This window comes from Euleptes europaea, chromosome 5 (assembly GCF_029931775.1).
Source record: "Euleptes europaea isolate rEulEur1 chromosome 5, rEulEur1.hap1, whole genome shotgun sequence".
Taxonomy (NCBI): domain Eukaryota; kingdom Metazoa; phylum Chordata; class Lepidosauria; order Squamata; family Sphaerodactylidae; genus Euleptes; species Euleptes europaea.
This window is the reverse complement of record NC_079316.1, coordinates 59,142,951-59,160,174: the sequence shown is the minus strand read 5'-3', so window position 1 is coordinate 59,160,174 and position 17,224 is coordinate 59,142,951. Positions and strand designations below refer to the sequence as shown.

Genomic DNA, 17,224 nt, shown 5'->3' with positions numbered 1-17,224 from the left:
TGAATTTAGAAATATGACCAGCAGGATTCTTTGTGTCTGGCTGGGGAATGCAGCAATGAAGACATGCTTGTGTTGTGCTTTCTTGTTGGGCGGGTTTATCAGGTTTATTCTGGGCAGAGAGCTGAATGGATGCAAACGATGAATATGGCTTAGTGGATTTGTTATCTACTGTAACTTCAGTAAAACAGTGTCCCTTATTTATGTGTTTCGGCCACTCTTACTTTTGTAGGTTACAAACTTTTGTTAGCAAGGAGTCAGACCATCTGATTTTCCTATCAATGACAATTGCAGTGGCTTCAGGCAGGAGTTTGCTGGAACTAGCGTTTTATGCATGTCTGATTTTTATTTTTTAAAGCTGCACCAGATTAGGCGATCAAAACATCTGATGCAAAGTAGGCAAATTTGCATAAGGTTGAATAACTTAAAGAAGGGAGGGGAGGGATCTGAAAATGATTTTCTTTGCCAAAGTTCTGCTTTCTGCATTGGAAGTTACATTGCCCCAGAGCTAACCTGGGTTAATGCTAAGCAGAAGTCCCATCTTAATCAAAGTTTAAAAAGTTTTTCAGACTACAGAGATCAGTTCCCCTGGAGAAAATAGCAGTTTTGGAAGGTGGGCTCCGTGGCATCACAACCTTGCCCAACTCTGCCCTCAAATCTGCAGGAATGTACCAAGCCAGAGTTGGCAAGCCCAATCCTTGGGCATCTTGAAACACCATGCGTGTCCAAAAGGACTTCCCAAATGCTCCAGTTCGGGTAGTGGACACAATGGTGATAAAAAAGTGATGGGACAGGTTGTGAGAAGCATGGGGGTGGAGGCTGCTGCACCCGCAAAATCTGCTTCCTGGGATCACTGCCTCATTATAGAGCCAGCTTTGGAATGCAGACTCTGTGAATGTGATGCCTACAAGATGAAGTTTTCCCTCATTAGATTATGGTATGGAGTGTTTGCGCTAATGAACGTTCTAGTGTTGGATGTATAGAGTAAGTTTATGTCCAGTATCATCTTTTAACTGTGGTTGAAATTCTTAACAGGCAGCCTTTAGGGGGAGGTAGGTTTTCAAGCATTTCTTGTGAAATCTATCTTTAGTTAACCGAGGCATTTACACATTTAAAGCACCCCCAGATTTCAGTTTCAGAGATCAGAAGATAACTGGGGAGTTCCTTCTGCTCGTGCTGCTACATCAAAGGCCAGATTTGTTTTGCTGGCCAGTTATGCAGCTAAGAGTGAAATAAACATGAGCACTCTCCGAGAAATGTCTGGGGAAAGGAACGGTCAGTTTACAATAAACAACCATTAAAACTAGTTTAATCACAGGAGTTTCAAAGTCTCAGTGGAAGAACAGTTTTCTTAAGATCCTACGGAATTGTAATAGTCAAGATTTTTTAAACGAGTCCTCTATTCCTCTGAAAGAATGCGCAGTAGGGCAGCAAAATAAATCTCTGTATTTATTCCGGCACCTCTGGTGCCACTTTGCAGTAAATAATCAGCTTCCCTTCCCCCCCCCTTTTGTTTTGTGTTCCAGAGTGAGTACATTGCGCCTTGTGACTGCCGAAGAGAGTTCATCTGTGGGTTTGATGGCTCAGCAGGTACGTTCTCAGAACTGTGTTTGACACATCTAATTTGGCAGTTCTTGAGCTCTGAGTGCCAAGCTCCTCCTCAGATGATCAGAGCCCTCCGTATGAACTTTTCAGATTCCCACACCAGCGACGGAGATGGGTTCAACTGCTACGTGCACTTTCCCCCCCTTCTTCTCCCTTCCCCACATCCTGTCTGGATATGGTTGCTTAACACATTTGTTTGACTACATGGAGATTATCTCAGCAGAGCAAGAAAATTGTGCAGGGCTGCTCAGAAAGTGCAACTGAGAGTTAAAACAGATGAGGAGAAACCCAGTGGGGATCTCTGCTGCTGCTGAGCTGTAACATTTCAGAACGCAGATAGGGATAGAATGTTGGCCCGCTCCCAACAGAAAATGGTCCCTGTGCATGAAAATAACTGATGAGGAGGGAGGCATTCAGGGTTTTGATTCCCTGTCTCCTGTCTGAAATGGTGTAGCCCATCCATAGATACAGCACAGGAAGCATCTGCACGCCTTTTAAAAACCATCACTAATTCCGTTGTTTCGTAGGAAAAGAAACTCTTGTGATGCATTTCACAACTGTGTACACTCATACTTTCCCTCTCTTGATATATAAAGGTAAAATCTATGGCACAACCTCGGAACTGAATTTCCACTTGCCTTCTGCATTTCCCACAAAACTCTCTTGCCAACATGTACGCTCAAACTCTACTTTCGATAAATCTAATCAAACAAATATTTTGCTTTGTGGCGGCACCACATCAGCATGTATCTTGAAACAATTTGGCTCAAAACTACACTCATGTGCAAGCCAAACCCTACCCCATTTAGTCCTGTTCTTAATTGGTTGGACTCCCCCACCCCCACACATTGTTTTCACTAATAAGGTACAGTTTCAGCTTGGAGTCTACAGTTCTTACAGTTACGAATGAAATAATGTAGAGCATTAAAAAAAAAAATCTCCTGGGACATATATCCATCCCTCTCCTTGTGTTTTTATTTACTGGGGAGGGGGAAGTTATCAATCCCAGTTAACTGGTCGCTGCTGAATGTAACTTTTCGAGGGGGTAAAGCTGTTGAAGTCCCCCGCAGGCAGGCTGAGTCATGGGCTTGACGCATTTGATAATATCTGTTCTGCATTTGCACGTATGCTGGCACTGCTGATACATTTTTTAGGGTGGCTTGCGTGTTGTTTTCTCAGTTTACTTTTGGAGAGCTGTTCAGCTTTGCAGTTTGCATGCCGGAAGAAGGGGAAAAGGGAGGGATTTTAGCATTTGCTCCAGCTGGAATGATGACGCAAGGTCACTGGAGTAATAAGTGTTCCCTGAAGGCTGACCCCCAAATGACCTTCCAGTGAAGTAAAAATCCTGTTAACCATTTTCTTAAAATACTTGCAGTTTGCCTTTCGTGCTGCTTCCCTGGGGCCAAGGGAAGCAATATGCCATCCAGCAGATTGGGGATTTGTGGTAAAATAATGTTGGTTAGCCACATTCACATCTTTTTTTAAAAGATTATTTTTTGGGTCTTAGATCACTGGGCTTTGAAATGGAGGTAATGGGCAAAGCCCTTGTTTCCTCTTGCATAGGGACAGACTATCATGGTGCTAAATGCATGAAACGGCAAACAATAGATCGGGATTTCAAACTGTGCCACTGATTCACATTCAAACCTTTATCTGCTTTGTGGAGTTCTGTCTGTCTCTCACCACAAAGCGAGAATAAAAGGTGAAGGTCCCCTGTGCAAGCCCTGTGCATTCCTGACCCATGGGGTGATGTCACATCCCAACGTTTACTAGGCAGACTTTGTTTGCGGGGTGGTTTGCCACTGCCTTCCCCAGTCATCTTCCCTTTACCCCCAGCAAGCTGGGTACTCATTTTACCGACCTCGGAAGGATGGAAGGCGGAGTTAACCTTGAGCCAGCTACCTGAAACCAACTTCTGTCAGGATTGAACTCAGGTCGTGAGCAGAGCTTGGACTGCAGTACTGCAGCTTACCACTCTGAGCCACGGGGCAGAAGCATGTGAATAAGCAAGCTACTACATAATGGTATAAGAACCCTGATTGTGTATAGTACCTTTCTATAGTACTGTGCAGCATTCCCCCAATACTCATTATCAGCAATATGCTGAACTTATTTAACTTAAAAGTAGACATTCTAGCTGTGTAAGATGAGTATTTTAGTTGAATTTTTATTTATTTGCTTCATTTATACCCCTATTTACCCTCCCAGTGGGGACCCAAAGGAGCCTATATCATTCTCCTCTCCTCTGTTTTATCTTCACAACCTTGTGAGGTGGATTAGGCTGCACTGAAACTATATGACTGGCCCAAGGTCACCCAGCGAGCTTCCATGGCAGAGTGGGGCTTTGAAGTTGGGTCTCCCAAATCTTATTCTGGTACTTTAACCACTATACCATGCTGGTGTACAAAAATGTTCATTCGCCATTTACGTGGATGTTGCAAGTATCTTGCATGCATGGGTCCAAGAGGTTTGGTTATCATCTCTATCCCTGTACTTGTTCAGCCTGTATAACTCCTGGTACATTAATTAGCACAGGGGTGTTGCAAGAGCTAGTCTGGAACCTGGAGCCAGGGGACAAGGATATGCAGGATGATTGGCATCCACAGAAACAGTAATTAATTCTAGTAATTCATTAAATCAGTTGCCCCCAGCTTTCTTTTAACTCATTTGCTCGCAACGTACAATCAATCAATAAAATCGATTTTAAACCAGAACGAAAGAACGAAAACATCAGTGTTTACAAAAAGGATACTAAACCAGTCTAGAATCGTTTGCTGTCAACACTGCATCACTCCCTTTATGAATAAAGAGCTTCTTCAAAAAGAAAGGGCTTACAGTCTTTGCGACACCCTAGATAGCGAGGTTGCCTTTCTAATGTCTGGTGGGGGGAAAGCGCCTGTCAATTTGCAGCCGCCTTATGGTGACTCTACAGTTTTTAAGGCAAGAGACTATCAGAGGTGGTTTGCCATTGCCTGCTTCTGCACTGTAACCTGTAGACTTCCTTGGTGGCCTCCCATCCAAGTATTAACGAGGGCTGACCCTACTTAGCTTTTGCGATCCAATGAGATCGGGCTAGCCCGGGCCATGCAGGTCAGGGCACCTTATGTCTATGGGACATAAATTCTGCAAAACTGGTTGCAAGCACCAAAAAAGCCCTTTCCCCCACAGTTGTGGTTTTGATCTGCCAGCAGGAGGTGACTGCTAACGTTGAGTTGCTCTTAAGAGGCGTCAGGAGAGCGGCAGTCCTTCTGATATGTGGCCTGTAGTCTGTCTATTCATAGCCCAGTCCTGTAAGCTAGGAATAGAGACTAGGAAGAAGAAGAGTTGGTTTTTATATGCCGACTTTCTCTACCACTTAAGGAAGAATCAAACCGGCTTACAATCACCTTCCCTTCCCCACAACAGATACCCTGTGAGGTAGGTGAGGCTGAGAGAGTGTGACTAGCCCAAAGTCACCCAGCTGGCTTCATGTGGAGGAGTGGGGAAATAAATCCAGTTCACCAGATTAGCCTCCACCACTCATGTGGAGGAGTGGGGAATCAAACCCGGTTTTTCAGTTCAGCGTCCACCGCTCCAATCCACCGCTCTTAATCATTACACCACACTGGCAGGATGATATAGAGCTTGTATAAGAGGAATCTCTTCCAGGGATATCCAGCATGTACCAGAAAGCATAACAGGCAAGGAGGAGTTTTAAATGGGGGAGAAGAAAATGGAGAACCGTGGTCTTGGAATTTTCTTTCCTGACGTTTCGCCAGCAACTGTGGCAGGCATCTTCAGAGTAGTAACACTGAAGGACAGTGTCTCTCAGAGTAGTAACACTGAAGGACAGAGACACTGTCCTTCAGTGTTACTACTCTGAAGATGCCTGCCACAGTTGCTGGCGAAACGTCAGGAAAGAAAATTCCAAGACCACGGTTACACAGCCCGGATAACCTACAAGAACCAATGAACTCTGACCGTGAAAGCCTTCGACAATAAGATGGAGAACGATTTCTCTTTTTCACGTAACAAGTGGTGAGTGTTTTAGGCAGCAGAGTGAAATGGTTTCCTCTTGCTGAGGTCTTTTGAAAAGCAACTCCAGTAGCCTGGCCTTAGCTTGAAGCTTTCTGAAGTGAATTAATGTTAATCTGATAAACACGCCGTTCCTTTCAAAACAAAGTTTGAATGATGTGTCGCAAAATCAGCCACATATAGGACCTGCCAGGCTGCTGACACAAACATGAATTCCTTGTTCTTTGTTGCTCATGTACACAGAAATCATAGCCCGCTTTTCCTTCTATGCTCACTGACAGGAACCGCCATTATAACAGAACAGGAGGCAGCTATGTGGACAGACGGACGATACTTTCTCCAGGCTGCCCAGCAAATGGATTCCAACTGGACACTCATGAAGATAGGTAAGGGAGAGTCTGCCCTGTGGTTTGGGCTACCTCAACTCTGCAGATTCGTTTAAAGCTTGTGAATGCTCTTTTAATCTCTGTCGCCGAGTGGTGAAAGGAATCGGAATAAGGATGCTTTTCCGAAAAGGAATAAACGTGTTTAGTAGAACAGGTTTAACATTCACCTACTAGGAGACGAGTTGTCAGGTTTGGCAAAGTCCTATGAAACACTGCAACTCAGAGCAGAGAGTCCTGGGTGAGAGGGTCAGATTTAGGATAAGGTTATTTTGTGTGTTCAGAAGCTGGTTGCTCTGCATCCTTTCCAGAAGAAGGCAGTAGGGAGTGGATGAAGTCATTTGGAATGGTGCCATTCCATCCGGCATCACAAGGCTCCAGGCTCTGGGTCATTAAACTTGCTAAAAATCTGGTATGTTTCTGTGAGTAAGGGAAGGGGTCAGTAACATGCACTTTGATTTCTGGCAGTGGGAGCAGATCCACTGACCCTCTGTATTAGCGAAAGGGTTTGTGTGTATCTGTCATGGCTTTGGAGGTGTGGCAACAGCACTTCTTCCAAATAATGTGTGTGGTTCCAACTAGACGCCACTTGCTGCATTGTCCTCCTGACTCTGTGTCTGGTTCTGGGTGTGAATCTTGTTTCTCCCCTCTCTGCACTTAAGATTTGTTCAATTCGTCTTGCTGTTCATGTCTTTGTGCTTGGGCTTCTTGCTCTAACCTTCACAACCTGCTTTAAATTCTCTTCTCCTTTCAGGATTGAAGGATGTTCCCACACAGGAGGACTGGCTTGTGAGTGTACTTCCTCAAGGTTCCAAAGTTGGAGTAGATCCATTCATTATTCCAGCAGGTTAGTTTGCCCTTGTCTTGTCCTGTTTGTGTGAAAGCTTAGAGTCCCTTGATGTATATTACATTAACATTTGACCTGGAAGGGAGGGACAGTGTATCCACAAGTACTGTTAAAACAAACCACCATCACCCTAAAACCCCCACCGCCTCCATTTTCCATTTGTTGGACTTCAGCAGGTTGAGTAAATGTACATACACTTTTCTGTACAATTATTTGTTGCTTCAGGCTTTGGGAAGACAGTTTAGTTTTATGAACCTTTTGGAAGAAATAGATACCTAGCAACAATTGACATGAGGAATCACAGAACATACCTTGTGTTCCTCCTGGCCAGCCCTGCCAAGCAGAATGGTTCATGGTGAAGGACAGCAATTGACTAGCTGTTCAGTCTATTGTTCTGCATTGACCTCCACTCAAGAGTCGAGGGAAGGGATTATAATTTTCTACCTCAGGCATTCAAATGGCCCATTGACTCTGACTAATGGAAATCCTTGTGATGGAACTGGGAAGAGTCACTTTGCACCTTCACAGTTATCAGGATTTCATCAAGTACAACAATTTCCACCTCAGTTAGTAAGAAGACAGTGTCTTAATTACAGCAGTGAAGTGATGTCAGCTTTGGTTCCATTCTTTCCTCGTCTCACCAGTTCCTGTGTAACTTTAAAATTAGGGCTGCAACACTGAGCAATCTGTTAAAAGCCTTTGTAAAAGGTGCCCTCAATTAATTGGGCAGCAGGACAATGATTTTTTAATACAAGGACTTGTTAAAACCCAGGGCCAGCAGGTGTCACCTTCTCTCTCACATGTAAAAGGTAAAGGTCCCCTGTGCAAGCACTGGGTCATTCCTCACCCATCGGGTGACTTCACATCCCGACATTTTTTAGGCAGACTTTGTTTACGGGGTGGTTTGCCACTGCCTTCCCCAGTCATCTTCCCTTTACCCCCAGCAAGCTGGGAACTCATTTTACCGACCTCGGAAGGATGGAAGGCTGAGTCAACCTTGAGCCGGCTACCTGCAACTGACTCTTGTCGGGTTTGAACTCAGGTCGTGAGTAGAGCTTGGACTGCAGTACTGCAGCTTACCACTCTGTGCCACGGGGCTGCTGTCACATGGCCCTCTTCTAAAAGGTTGTCTGCTGTGGGATGTACAGGTGTCATCGAAACGGAAAGCAAAATGCTTTTTCCTTTTAGAACTTACTTATATATGCAAATGAACACCAATATAATGAATTGGCACATCAGTTAAAAGTCATGGGATCAACAAAGATTTCTTCAACTGGGTGATCCTGCTTCAAAACAGATTTTGGTTGGTGATCAAGTTTACAGCCATTAGATTCCAATCCACCACAGCCCTACAGAAGTTGTTGGGCTTCATAGCTTCTACTACATCAGTAATGCCGTTTGCATTGGCTGTATATGAGGAGCCGTCAGAATTACTTCCTTTGGTGGTTTAATGCTCTTTTATGATTCTCCCTGAGTGTGGGTGGGAAGATTATCTCAGTAGCTGGGGGTAGATGATAGAAGTCACTGTCTACAGCAAAGGCGTCAAACATAAAGCCTGGGGGGTGGATCCGGCCCCTTGAAAGTCCTTATCCGGTCCCTTGAAAGTCCTTATCTGGCCCGCAAGCCAGCTGAGGCAGCCTCCCCCCCACCCACTCTCAATCTGGACTGGTGAGGCATGGCTTGGCCCAACCAAGTGACACTTATGTCATATCTGGCCCTCGTTAACAATTGGGTTCGACACCCCTGGTCTACAGGAATGAATACGTTTCAGACAAGACAACAGGATACCCTGACAGTTTTACTGTTGTTTGTAATGACTTCATAATGAATTTTTAATGGCGGTTTGTTTTTATTGTTGGAAACAGCCTCATAATTTTTAAATTGAGAGTGTGGTATATAAATGCATTAAATAAATGCTCAGGAAAGAGCCTAATCAATTATCTCTGCCAGTTTCAGAGGTGAATGAAGCTAGCAGATAAGTGCTTCTAGTGCCTTTAGAGGAAGACCAAGGAAATTCTTGGCATTTGTGTTTTCCCCCGCTTCAAAAATCTAGTTGATAACAATAGTTTAGATCCAGCCAAACATTCAAGTGGAAAGATTATTGGGGGTGGGGGGTCATGCTTTGTGGTTGGATATCCTTCCACCTATAGAAATGTTCCACTGAAACCAAGCCAATGTTTCTGTTGTCTTTTCTCCACCGCCTCACCCCAACCTCATCTGGTCTATAGCAGACACTGACCAATCGTCTCCAGTTTTGTATTTAAATCAGGCATGGATAAAAACATAGTTCTTTTAAAACAGAATGTTAGAAATTGGCATAATTGCAGTGGTGTTGCAGAAGACTCCTGTCGACAGTGGTATGCCGCCTGCCTGCTTTAGAAGACACCACTCAATATTCTACTCTTGTTCTATTTATACAGTGCCAAATGATAAGAGAATCATCGCAAGATGAATATGTCAGCAGCACCCTTCTTATGAAAGTAACCCAAGTTATTCTTTCTTTCCCCCACTCTGTTGTCTTCAGATCAATGGAAGAGGATGTCCAGAGTTCTAAAAAGTGCAGGCCATGCCCTCATGCCTATTGAAGAGAATCTGATAGATGCAATATGGACGGATCGGCCATCGCGACCTTGCAAGCCCCTGATGGCGCTAGGCCTGAGTTACACAGGTGAGTGGGATATCAGTCCTGTCTGCAGGTATATTTTCACTGCTGAAATGACATTCGCATACAGGCTTTGTTCAGCTCTGTATTGACCAGAGATCAGGCCAGAGATTGCAGAGTAACATGAAACCACAGCCATTCTTTATGAAGCAAGTCTGAACGATAATTGTTGTGTGTTGCAGGGATCAGTTGGAAAGACAAGATCACAGCTCTGCGACTAAAAATGGCAGAGAGGAAAGCACTCTGGTTTCTTGTGACGGCCTTGGATGAGGTGGCATGTAAGTACCAGTATCCATCCAGTTTCATACAGCATTGTTGCCCTTGCTTAGATCTGGGCTAGAATTTCTGCAGACATGGGAAGATTTTTGCTGATTCCTCCTTCCTGCAGCAGACCTCTGGTTCCCCTCAAACTATTCCTTGGGGCTCCCTGTCCCCTGGGGGCAGCAGCTTGGGCTGTTGGGAAGTGGCAAAAACGGTGTTGTGCCTCAGGAAATATTAAGCAGGATCGAAGCCCCTGTTTGCCATTGATTGCATTTTTTGTTATCAGAAAACAATCTCCAAAGCATGTCCAGATGTCTCTTAAATGAGAGGTCTCTTCCGTCAAGGAAGTCTGTGTTGGTGTCATACATGAAATGGTGTGATGAGGGGAGTTGGTGTTTTAATGGTCAGTGATAACTCTGGATGATTTCTGTGAAAGCAGGAAAGCTGTTGGGCCCAGTGTCGTTGTCATGTTCCTGTGTAAACGTAAGTGGGTGTCAACGCAGGATGTAGGTGGGGAAGCCACTTTCTGTTGCATGCTGCAGTTGTTGGTAACTACTGCAGTCTGCTTTACCTACTTCTCAGGTGTATAAGTGCACAGCTGGGAACACCAAGCAGCAGCAGCAAAGTGCAGAACGTTAAGTCAGATCTTTGCCTAAGGAGAGCCAGAGTGGTCCAAGCAAGGTTGGTCCTGAAAATTAACCATTAAACTAGTAGTGAGCAGGTGTGGCACCTGTTCTGTTGACAACTTCTGGGAACTGCAGCAATTGCATCAATTGCTGCTCCCGGAATCAAACTACACTGATAGTTGTGTCTGGTGTGTGGATGGCATGTCTTTTTTCTGTTAGGGGCCAACAGCAAATGCTTTTCTCTGCCATTAGAACCTGAGATGATCTAATCCAGTCTGGCCATAGTCTGCACAGGCAGCAGAAATCGCAGCTGCAGTGGCAGTTTTCCAGGCTGAACCAAAAGACCAAAATGTTACCGTTTTAACTGGCAGCAAACACGTTACGCAGGCAGTTTTGAATCTCATTAGCATGGTTGGAAAACCCTCTTCCCTTCTCGTCTTGTGGAAGGATATTTCTGATCGTATTTGATCTCATTCCATATAGTAGTCTAGGGTTTTCCCTGCCAGGTTTTAAGTGTGGCTTTATTTCTTATCCCACTATTGGTTCATCCTTACCTTAAATGCCTGATGATGTCCCCAGGCTGCATAGGCTCAGGTGCTTTAGTGCCTATATATCAGGTTCATTCTTTGTGTTGCTATACACAATCTTGTGCATGTTTTTAAGTGACTGTGTGGAGAAACAAACCTGGACTTGAGAAATGGAAAGATTTTCCCTGTACTATTTGGTCGTCAGGGCTTCTAGTGCCATCTTGTGGCAAAAGACTTTTATAACCCATTGAAGTGGTATCTGATTTGCATTGTGGCAGGATGTTGAATTTTAATCATTAAATTAACCAATGTTTAAAGAATTGATTAATTAATCAGAACTGTAATGTTGGTTTTCTTTCATTTCCAAGGGCTGTTTAATCTCAGAGGCTCTGATGTCGAATACAATCCAGTGTTTTTTGCTTATGCTGTCATAGGGATCAATACAGTCAGGTGAGCTTTCATACAGGTTTCACTAACATTTGCTATGACATGTATATGTACTTCAAACAAATTGGTTCCCAGGAATATAACAACCTCTTCACCCCAAAAGTATCAAAATTAGGGCAATTCTCTAGGGATTTGTATGTTGTTGTTTTCATTCTTGTGCTTCTTGGTTTATTTACTACAATAATTTTATTTATTTATTTATGTTGTTTATAGTCCGTCTTTCTCACAGGGACTCAAGGCAGATTACACAGAGTGAGTTAATGCAGTCAACAAGATGAGACATTCAATAATGCATTAGGATTGAGAAGTCTTGAACCAACCAGAAATCTAAAAGATAGAACTGAATCATATCATACGTATTAACATGGCATATTAAGCCCTGCAAAAATTACCTAATAGGATCCTCCTTAAAGTAAGCTATACACAGCAGTATAGATATAATTTATCCAAGCAAGTTTGTGAACCATTTGTTACACCAAATAGAAAAACATACAAATCTCGATACAGACAGAGCTAGGAAAACAAAGGTATGAGAGGGTGGACACAAGAGTTAGAGGTTCCCAGGGGAAAGTATATTTACCGATCTGCTGGGAACCTCTAATTCTTGTGTCCACCCTCTCATACCTTTGTGTATAAATAGTTGACCATTTGTAATAAAACCCTTAACATTTATAAAAGCTTCTTTATTGGGAACCTTTTCCACTGATGCCTCAAATTTAGTTCAAGGATACCCACACCAACCTCTAACAATGCTCTATCAATCTTCTAGCTGATTTCCCCCAATAAAAGGAGATCCCTCTATTTGGTGTAACAAATGGTTCACAAACTTGCTTGGATAAATTATATCTATACTGTGGTCTATACTGCTGTGTATAGCTTACTTTAAGAAGGATCCTATTAGGTAATTTTTGCAGGGCTTAATATGCCATGTTAATACTTATGTAGTGTGCATTACAGTAGTCTAGTCTGGATGTTAATTTGGCATGGATCGAGGTGGCCAAATCAGCTATATCTAGGTATGGGGGCTTCTTATGGGCTAGGCTGAGTTGGTGAAAAGCCTTTTTTGCTGCTGCATTAAAGCATCAAGATTAGGGCCATTTCTAGGGATTTGTGTGGGGGTTCTCTCCCCCCCCCCATTCTTGTGCTTCTTGGTTTATTCTCTGCAACAATTTCCAGTTCTCATTTCTAATTGTTTCAATTAGAAACAGAAGGGGGGTGCTGACACAACAGAGTTACCCTTCTGTTTCAGTTTTTTCATGCTACCATTATAGTTTTGTACCAGGTAATGGGAGTCTATCTTGCTACAGGATGGATTAATGTAAATATGTCATGCTGAAGCACTAAAAAAGGTGACATGAACCCTTAAAAACACCCTGCTACTTTAACATAGAAAGTTGGAGTTTTTAATTGTATTGTTTCTTCTTCTGCAGTTGCTTCTTCTGCAATGTCCTGGTCTTATCAGAGTTGATTTAAATGTAACAGCTTGCTTTCAAGCGTTGGTTAAGTATAGTCCTGGTGTCTCTGGATGCTGAAATGGAGAATCTGCAGGAGACTAGGCTGAATTGTTTAGTTAGCAGTTTTCAGATGTTAAAGCAACTGTGTGTTGGTCAAATGCTTTTTTGGTATCCTTTTTGTGGGGGAAGAAAAAAGAGGGGAATAAAACCCAGCCTAGAAAACAGAAACTGGGCACCCAAGGTATATATATATATAAAATTAATAAAATATAATTTATTGGAAGCGCTATGTCCAGATTAAAAATATTTAAAAATGTTAAAATAGCACAATGGCATTTCCTGAGGTTGATGTCTCTAACCACATGCCAGATGCGTTTCGGCCTATTTGGCCTTCATCAGTGGTCAATTAAAACCCATGTAACACCAGCACACATTTACATAAATATATACATATACAAACAGTTTAAATCAAACCAGGCATGTATATAACTTGTATACTATATTACCAATTACTCAAACATCTGGTAAGATTGACTGTAGTTGTAAAACCGGTTTACATATGTCTCCCTTATACGATGTGTGCAGTTATCAAATTAAAAAGAAAAGAACCTTGGAGTCTGACCATATGGAGAGAGCTGCCACCTCTTGTTTCTAAGTCCCAGCAAGATACTTTTTTCATCTGTAAGAGAAGACCTTTGAGTCAAAGCTGAGACACCAGCTGATGTGAACTTGCGCTGAGGGCTGCAGACTTGTTACTTATTTTACACAGAGAAGGGCTGGAGAATTGGTCCAACTTCATCCTTGTTTTCCTTCTTTCCCTCAGGTTATTTATTGATGGTGAGCGCATGGCTGACCCAGCTGTGAGAGAGCATCTGTCGCTGGATTCTATTCAGGATGCCGAATTTTGCATTCAGCTTCTGCCATATGAATCCATCCTGACAGTACTGAAGTCCATCTGTGAGACCCTCTCCCCTCATGAGAAAATTTGGCTCAGCGATAAAGCCAGCTATGCTCTGACCCAGGCCATCCCCAAGGTTTGTATGCCTTGGCTGGGCAGTGATCTTTTCCCTCGCTCAGCTCTGCCCAGGGGCATGGCCACTTGGGCTGAATGCTGCCAGGTTTCCTTTAGTGTGGTACTGTTCAGGCCTCGTCCGTTGCTGGGAAAAGGGGCCTTGAAGCCCCAGCCAAGCTCTCAGGGAGTTGTTTATGATAGCTCAAGCGGCAGGAAGTAGCAAACTCATTAAAACAATTTGTCCTAAAGATTGTCAGATTAAAATAAGGCAGGAATTTGAGTAAATTGGTGCCTGCAGCAAAAACTTCTTGTGGTGGGTTGGGCTGAAGAATTTCCTACTGCAGAAAAATAAGAGGCTTAATTCTTGATGCAGCAGCCTTGTTTGGACCACAATACACCCTGGAGTTTATTGTTTTCCCATGTGAGGCTTTTTGCATTTCCTGCATCTGTCATGTGATATGATAAACATCTTCAATTACTTGAAGGGCTGTCATATAGAGGATGGGGCCAAGTTGTTTTCTGTTGCCCCAGAAGGTCGGACCAGAACCAACGGGTTGAAATTAAATCAAAAGAGTTTCCGTCTAGACATTAGGAAGAATTTTCTAACAAAGTGGTTCCTCAGTAGAACAGGCTTCCTCAGGAGGTGGTAAGCTCTCCTTCCCTGGAGGTTTTTAAGAAGAGGTTAGATGGTCATCTGTCAGCAATGCTGATTCTATGACCTTAAGCAGATGATGAGAGGGAGGGCATCTTGACCATCTTCTGGGCATGGAGTATGGGTCACTGGGGGTGAGTGGGAGGGTAGGTGTGAATTTCCTGCATTGTGCAGGGGGTTGGACTAGATGACCCTGGTGATCCCTTCCAACTCTATGATTCTATGATGTGAAACCTATGTGTGTTTTGTGAAAATGATCAGAGAATCTGCTTTCCAGAAAGTGCTTTGGAACCTGTTTCGGTGCCGTTGGAGATGTTGTACCCCCTGGCTCATGAGACTGGTGACACTAAAAGATGGCACTAAAAGGCTGATTTGCGATCTAAGGCTGCACTTTGGCACTGGGGCAAAATGAGACTTATTTATTAGGGCAGTTGTTTCCAAAATGTGTTTCAGATAAGCACAGAGTTCCTTTTGAAGCTTCCCAATCGAGTTCCTTACAGGGAGGACAGCTTTCCAGCACTGCCAGTTCCGCTGAACATTGAGTGTGTCCTAGTGAATTCTCAGCTAATGCAGAGCAGTGATGAAGCCTGGCCAGGACCATCATCTCCTCTCTCCCATATTCTCTGCAGTGCACAGAGATTATGTGATCGATGCATAGTGGTTCCTCTGCTGATAAGGTTATGATGCCAGAAGAGTTCCATGAAAGCCAGTGTTTTCTTAAACTTTCCACCTTGTGATAACAATTTCCTAGGTGTTCTAGGAGCCAGCGTGGTATAGTAGTTAAGAGCAGTGGTTTGGAGTGGTGTACTCTGATCTGGAGAATCGGGTTTGATTTCCCACTCCTCCACATGAGCAGCAGAGACTAATCTACTGAACTGGATTTGTTTCCCCACTCCTACACACGAAGCCAGCTGGGTGACCTTGGGTTAGCCATAGCTCTCTCAGCCCCACCTCCCTCACAGGGTGTCTGTTGTGGGGAGGGGAAGGTGATTGTAAGCCGGTTTGATTCTTCCTTAAGTGGTAGAGAAAGTCGGCATATAAAAACCAACTCTTCTTCTCCTCCTCCCCTCCCTCTTTCTTTTCCTCCTCTTCCCCCTTCTCCACGTTGGCAGTGCATCCTGCCAGAGCCCCATTCCCATGACAGGGTACACACATAGAAAGGGAGCATGGCCCCACCCACAATCAAGCATGCTGGTCCTGTCCTCCCACTTACACATTTTCACAGCTTTGTGGGCCTACATATCTGCCAGGCATATGTGGGCTCTGGCCCTGTGACTGGCAGCACTTGGAAAACATGGTCCCAACCATAGGGACAGTGTTTGTGTACAAACACAGTGGGTAGCCGTGTTAGTCTGTCTGCAGTAGTAGAAAAGGGCAAGAGCCCAGTAGCACCTTAAAGACTAACAAAAATATTTTCTGGTAGGGTATGAGCTTTCGTGAGCCACAGCTCACTTCTTTAGATAACTGTGTACAAACAGTTTGTATTTCTATAGCCACACTGAGTTGAATGTATATAGGTGGGGAGTGGATACAGCATGTTTGATACTGCTTGCCTACTATAGGACTTCAATCTGCATGAAAGCTTCCTTGCATTAACAGTTCCTTCCCTTGGGTTGGGCTCTGTAGGAAATCTAATCCTTTCCTTTAAACTTTTTTCTACATTTGTGTATGTTGTGTAAGACAGAGTGTAAGTGTAAGACAGAGAACCCCAGTTCAGCTTACCATCACTGCCTATTACTGTGAATCTAAAGCCTTTTCTAGAGATAGCATGACTTACTTTGCATGTGAAGTGTTAAACATACACAGTTTTTGGTTCCTTTCTCATTCTCCTCTCTTATCTTAGGTTTTGGTTCAGGTGCCTCATATGTTCTAGCACCACACGAAGTCTGTGTGAGCTTTTTATAACTAAGAATGTCCCTGTTAGGCTAGCTGTTTAGGCAGCCAATAGTAGATGAATCTGTTTTTCTAGCTAGTTTTCTTGACAGTAGTAGTGACATTAGCAGGATTTTCAAGGATCCCTGATGTTTCAGGCTGCGGAAGCCTTTGTCAGACTCAGTGTGGTGCAGCCGCTGGTGTTGGATTTCGATGTTAGGAAACTCAGGTTCATGAAACTCTTTGGGCGATCTAGAAAAAGACTTTCTGTGTCCCAGCCAGTAGTTGACCACAAGTAGTCTGTTCTGCACTTCTTGAAGGAAAATAAAGATACAAATGGGACAAGCCAGTGTAATTGAGGGATGAGTAAGCCATGTGACTGTGGACTTTACATTTGTGGAACTTGTGTTTGCAATCTAGAAGGCCCAGAAACATCTGAAAATGTAGCTAACCTGCTTCATTTGAATGGTTAGGGACCTATGAGCCGACAAAGTTGTCAGGCCTTCCCTGACATAGTTTCTTTTCTGCTTCAGGATCACCGCTACCTCACCCCCTACACTCCCATCTGCCTTGCAAAAGCTGTGAAGAATGCATCAGAGGCTGAAGGCATGAGGAGAGCTCATGTGAGTGACTTAGTACAATGTATGTCTTCTGCAGCCACAGCTGCAGGTTCTGAATATCATTAATCTCTGCAGATGAGCTCCCACCAGACTTTTGCTGGTGGAGAAGGAGAATTTTTGGAATTGGGAATAGAAATTCATTCACTATTTTTCTGCTCCAGCTTGAAATGGTTGGGGTGTAGTTTTCAAGTCCCCCAAATGTATGTTTCTAAATCTGTTCTGTGACTCTGTTCCCCCTTATTTTA

General features: G+C 43.7%; 1 protein-coding gene across 2 annotated transcripts in view; it reads left to right on the top strand.

The window, feature by feature from the left end:
- The window catches only part of XPNPEP1 (X-prolyl aminopeptidase 1), a 130,398-nt gene that overhangs the window by 99,916 nt on the left and 13,258 nt on the right, over positions 1–17,224 (top strand). For both annotated transcript variants that reach the window (XM_056850576.1, XM_056850577.1), the window contains exons 3-10: positions 1,524–1,587; positions 5,898–6,002; positions 6,754–6,846; positions 9,371–9,514; positions 9,691–9,786; positions 11,291–11,372; positions 13,647–13,857; positions 16,893–16,982. In XM_056850576.1, coding sequence (XP_056706554.1) covers positions 1,524–1,587; positions 5,898–6,002; positions 6,754–6,846; positions 9,371–9,514; positions 9,691–9,786; positions 11,291–11,372; positions 13,647–13,857; positions 16,893–16,982 — 885 coding nt within the window. The remainder of the gene's footprint in view (positions 1–1,523; positions 1,588–5,897; positions 6,003–6,753; positions 6,847–9,370; positions 9,515–9,690; positions 9,787–11,290; positions 11,373–13,646; positions 13,858–16,892; positions 16,983–17,224) is intronic.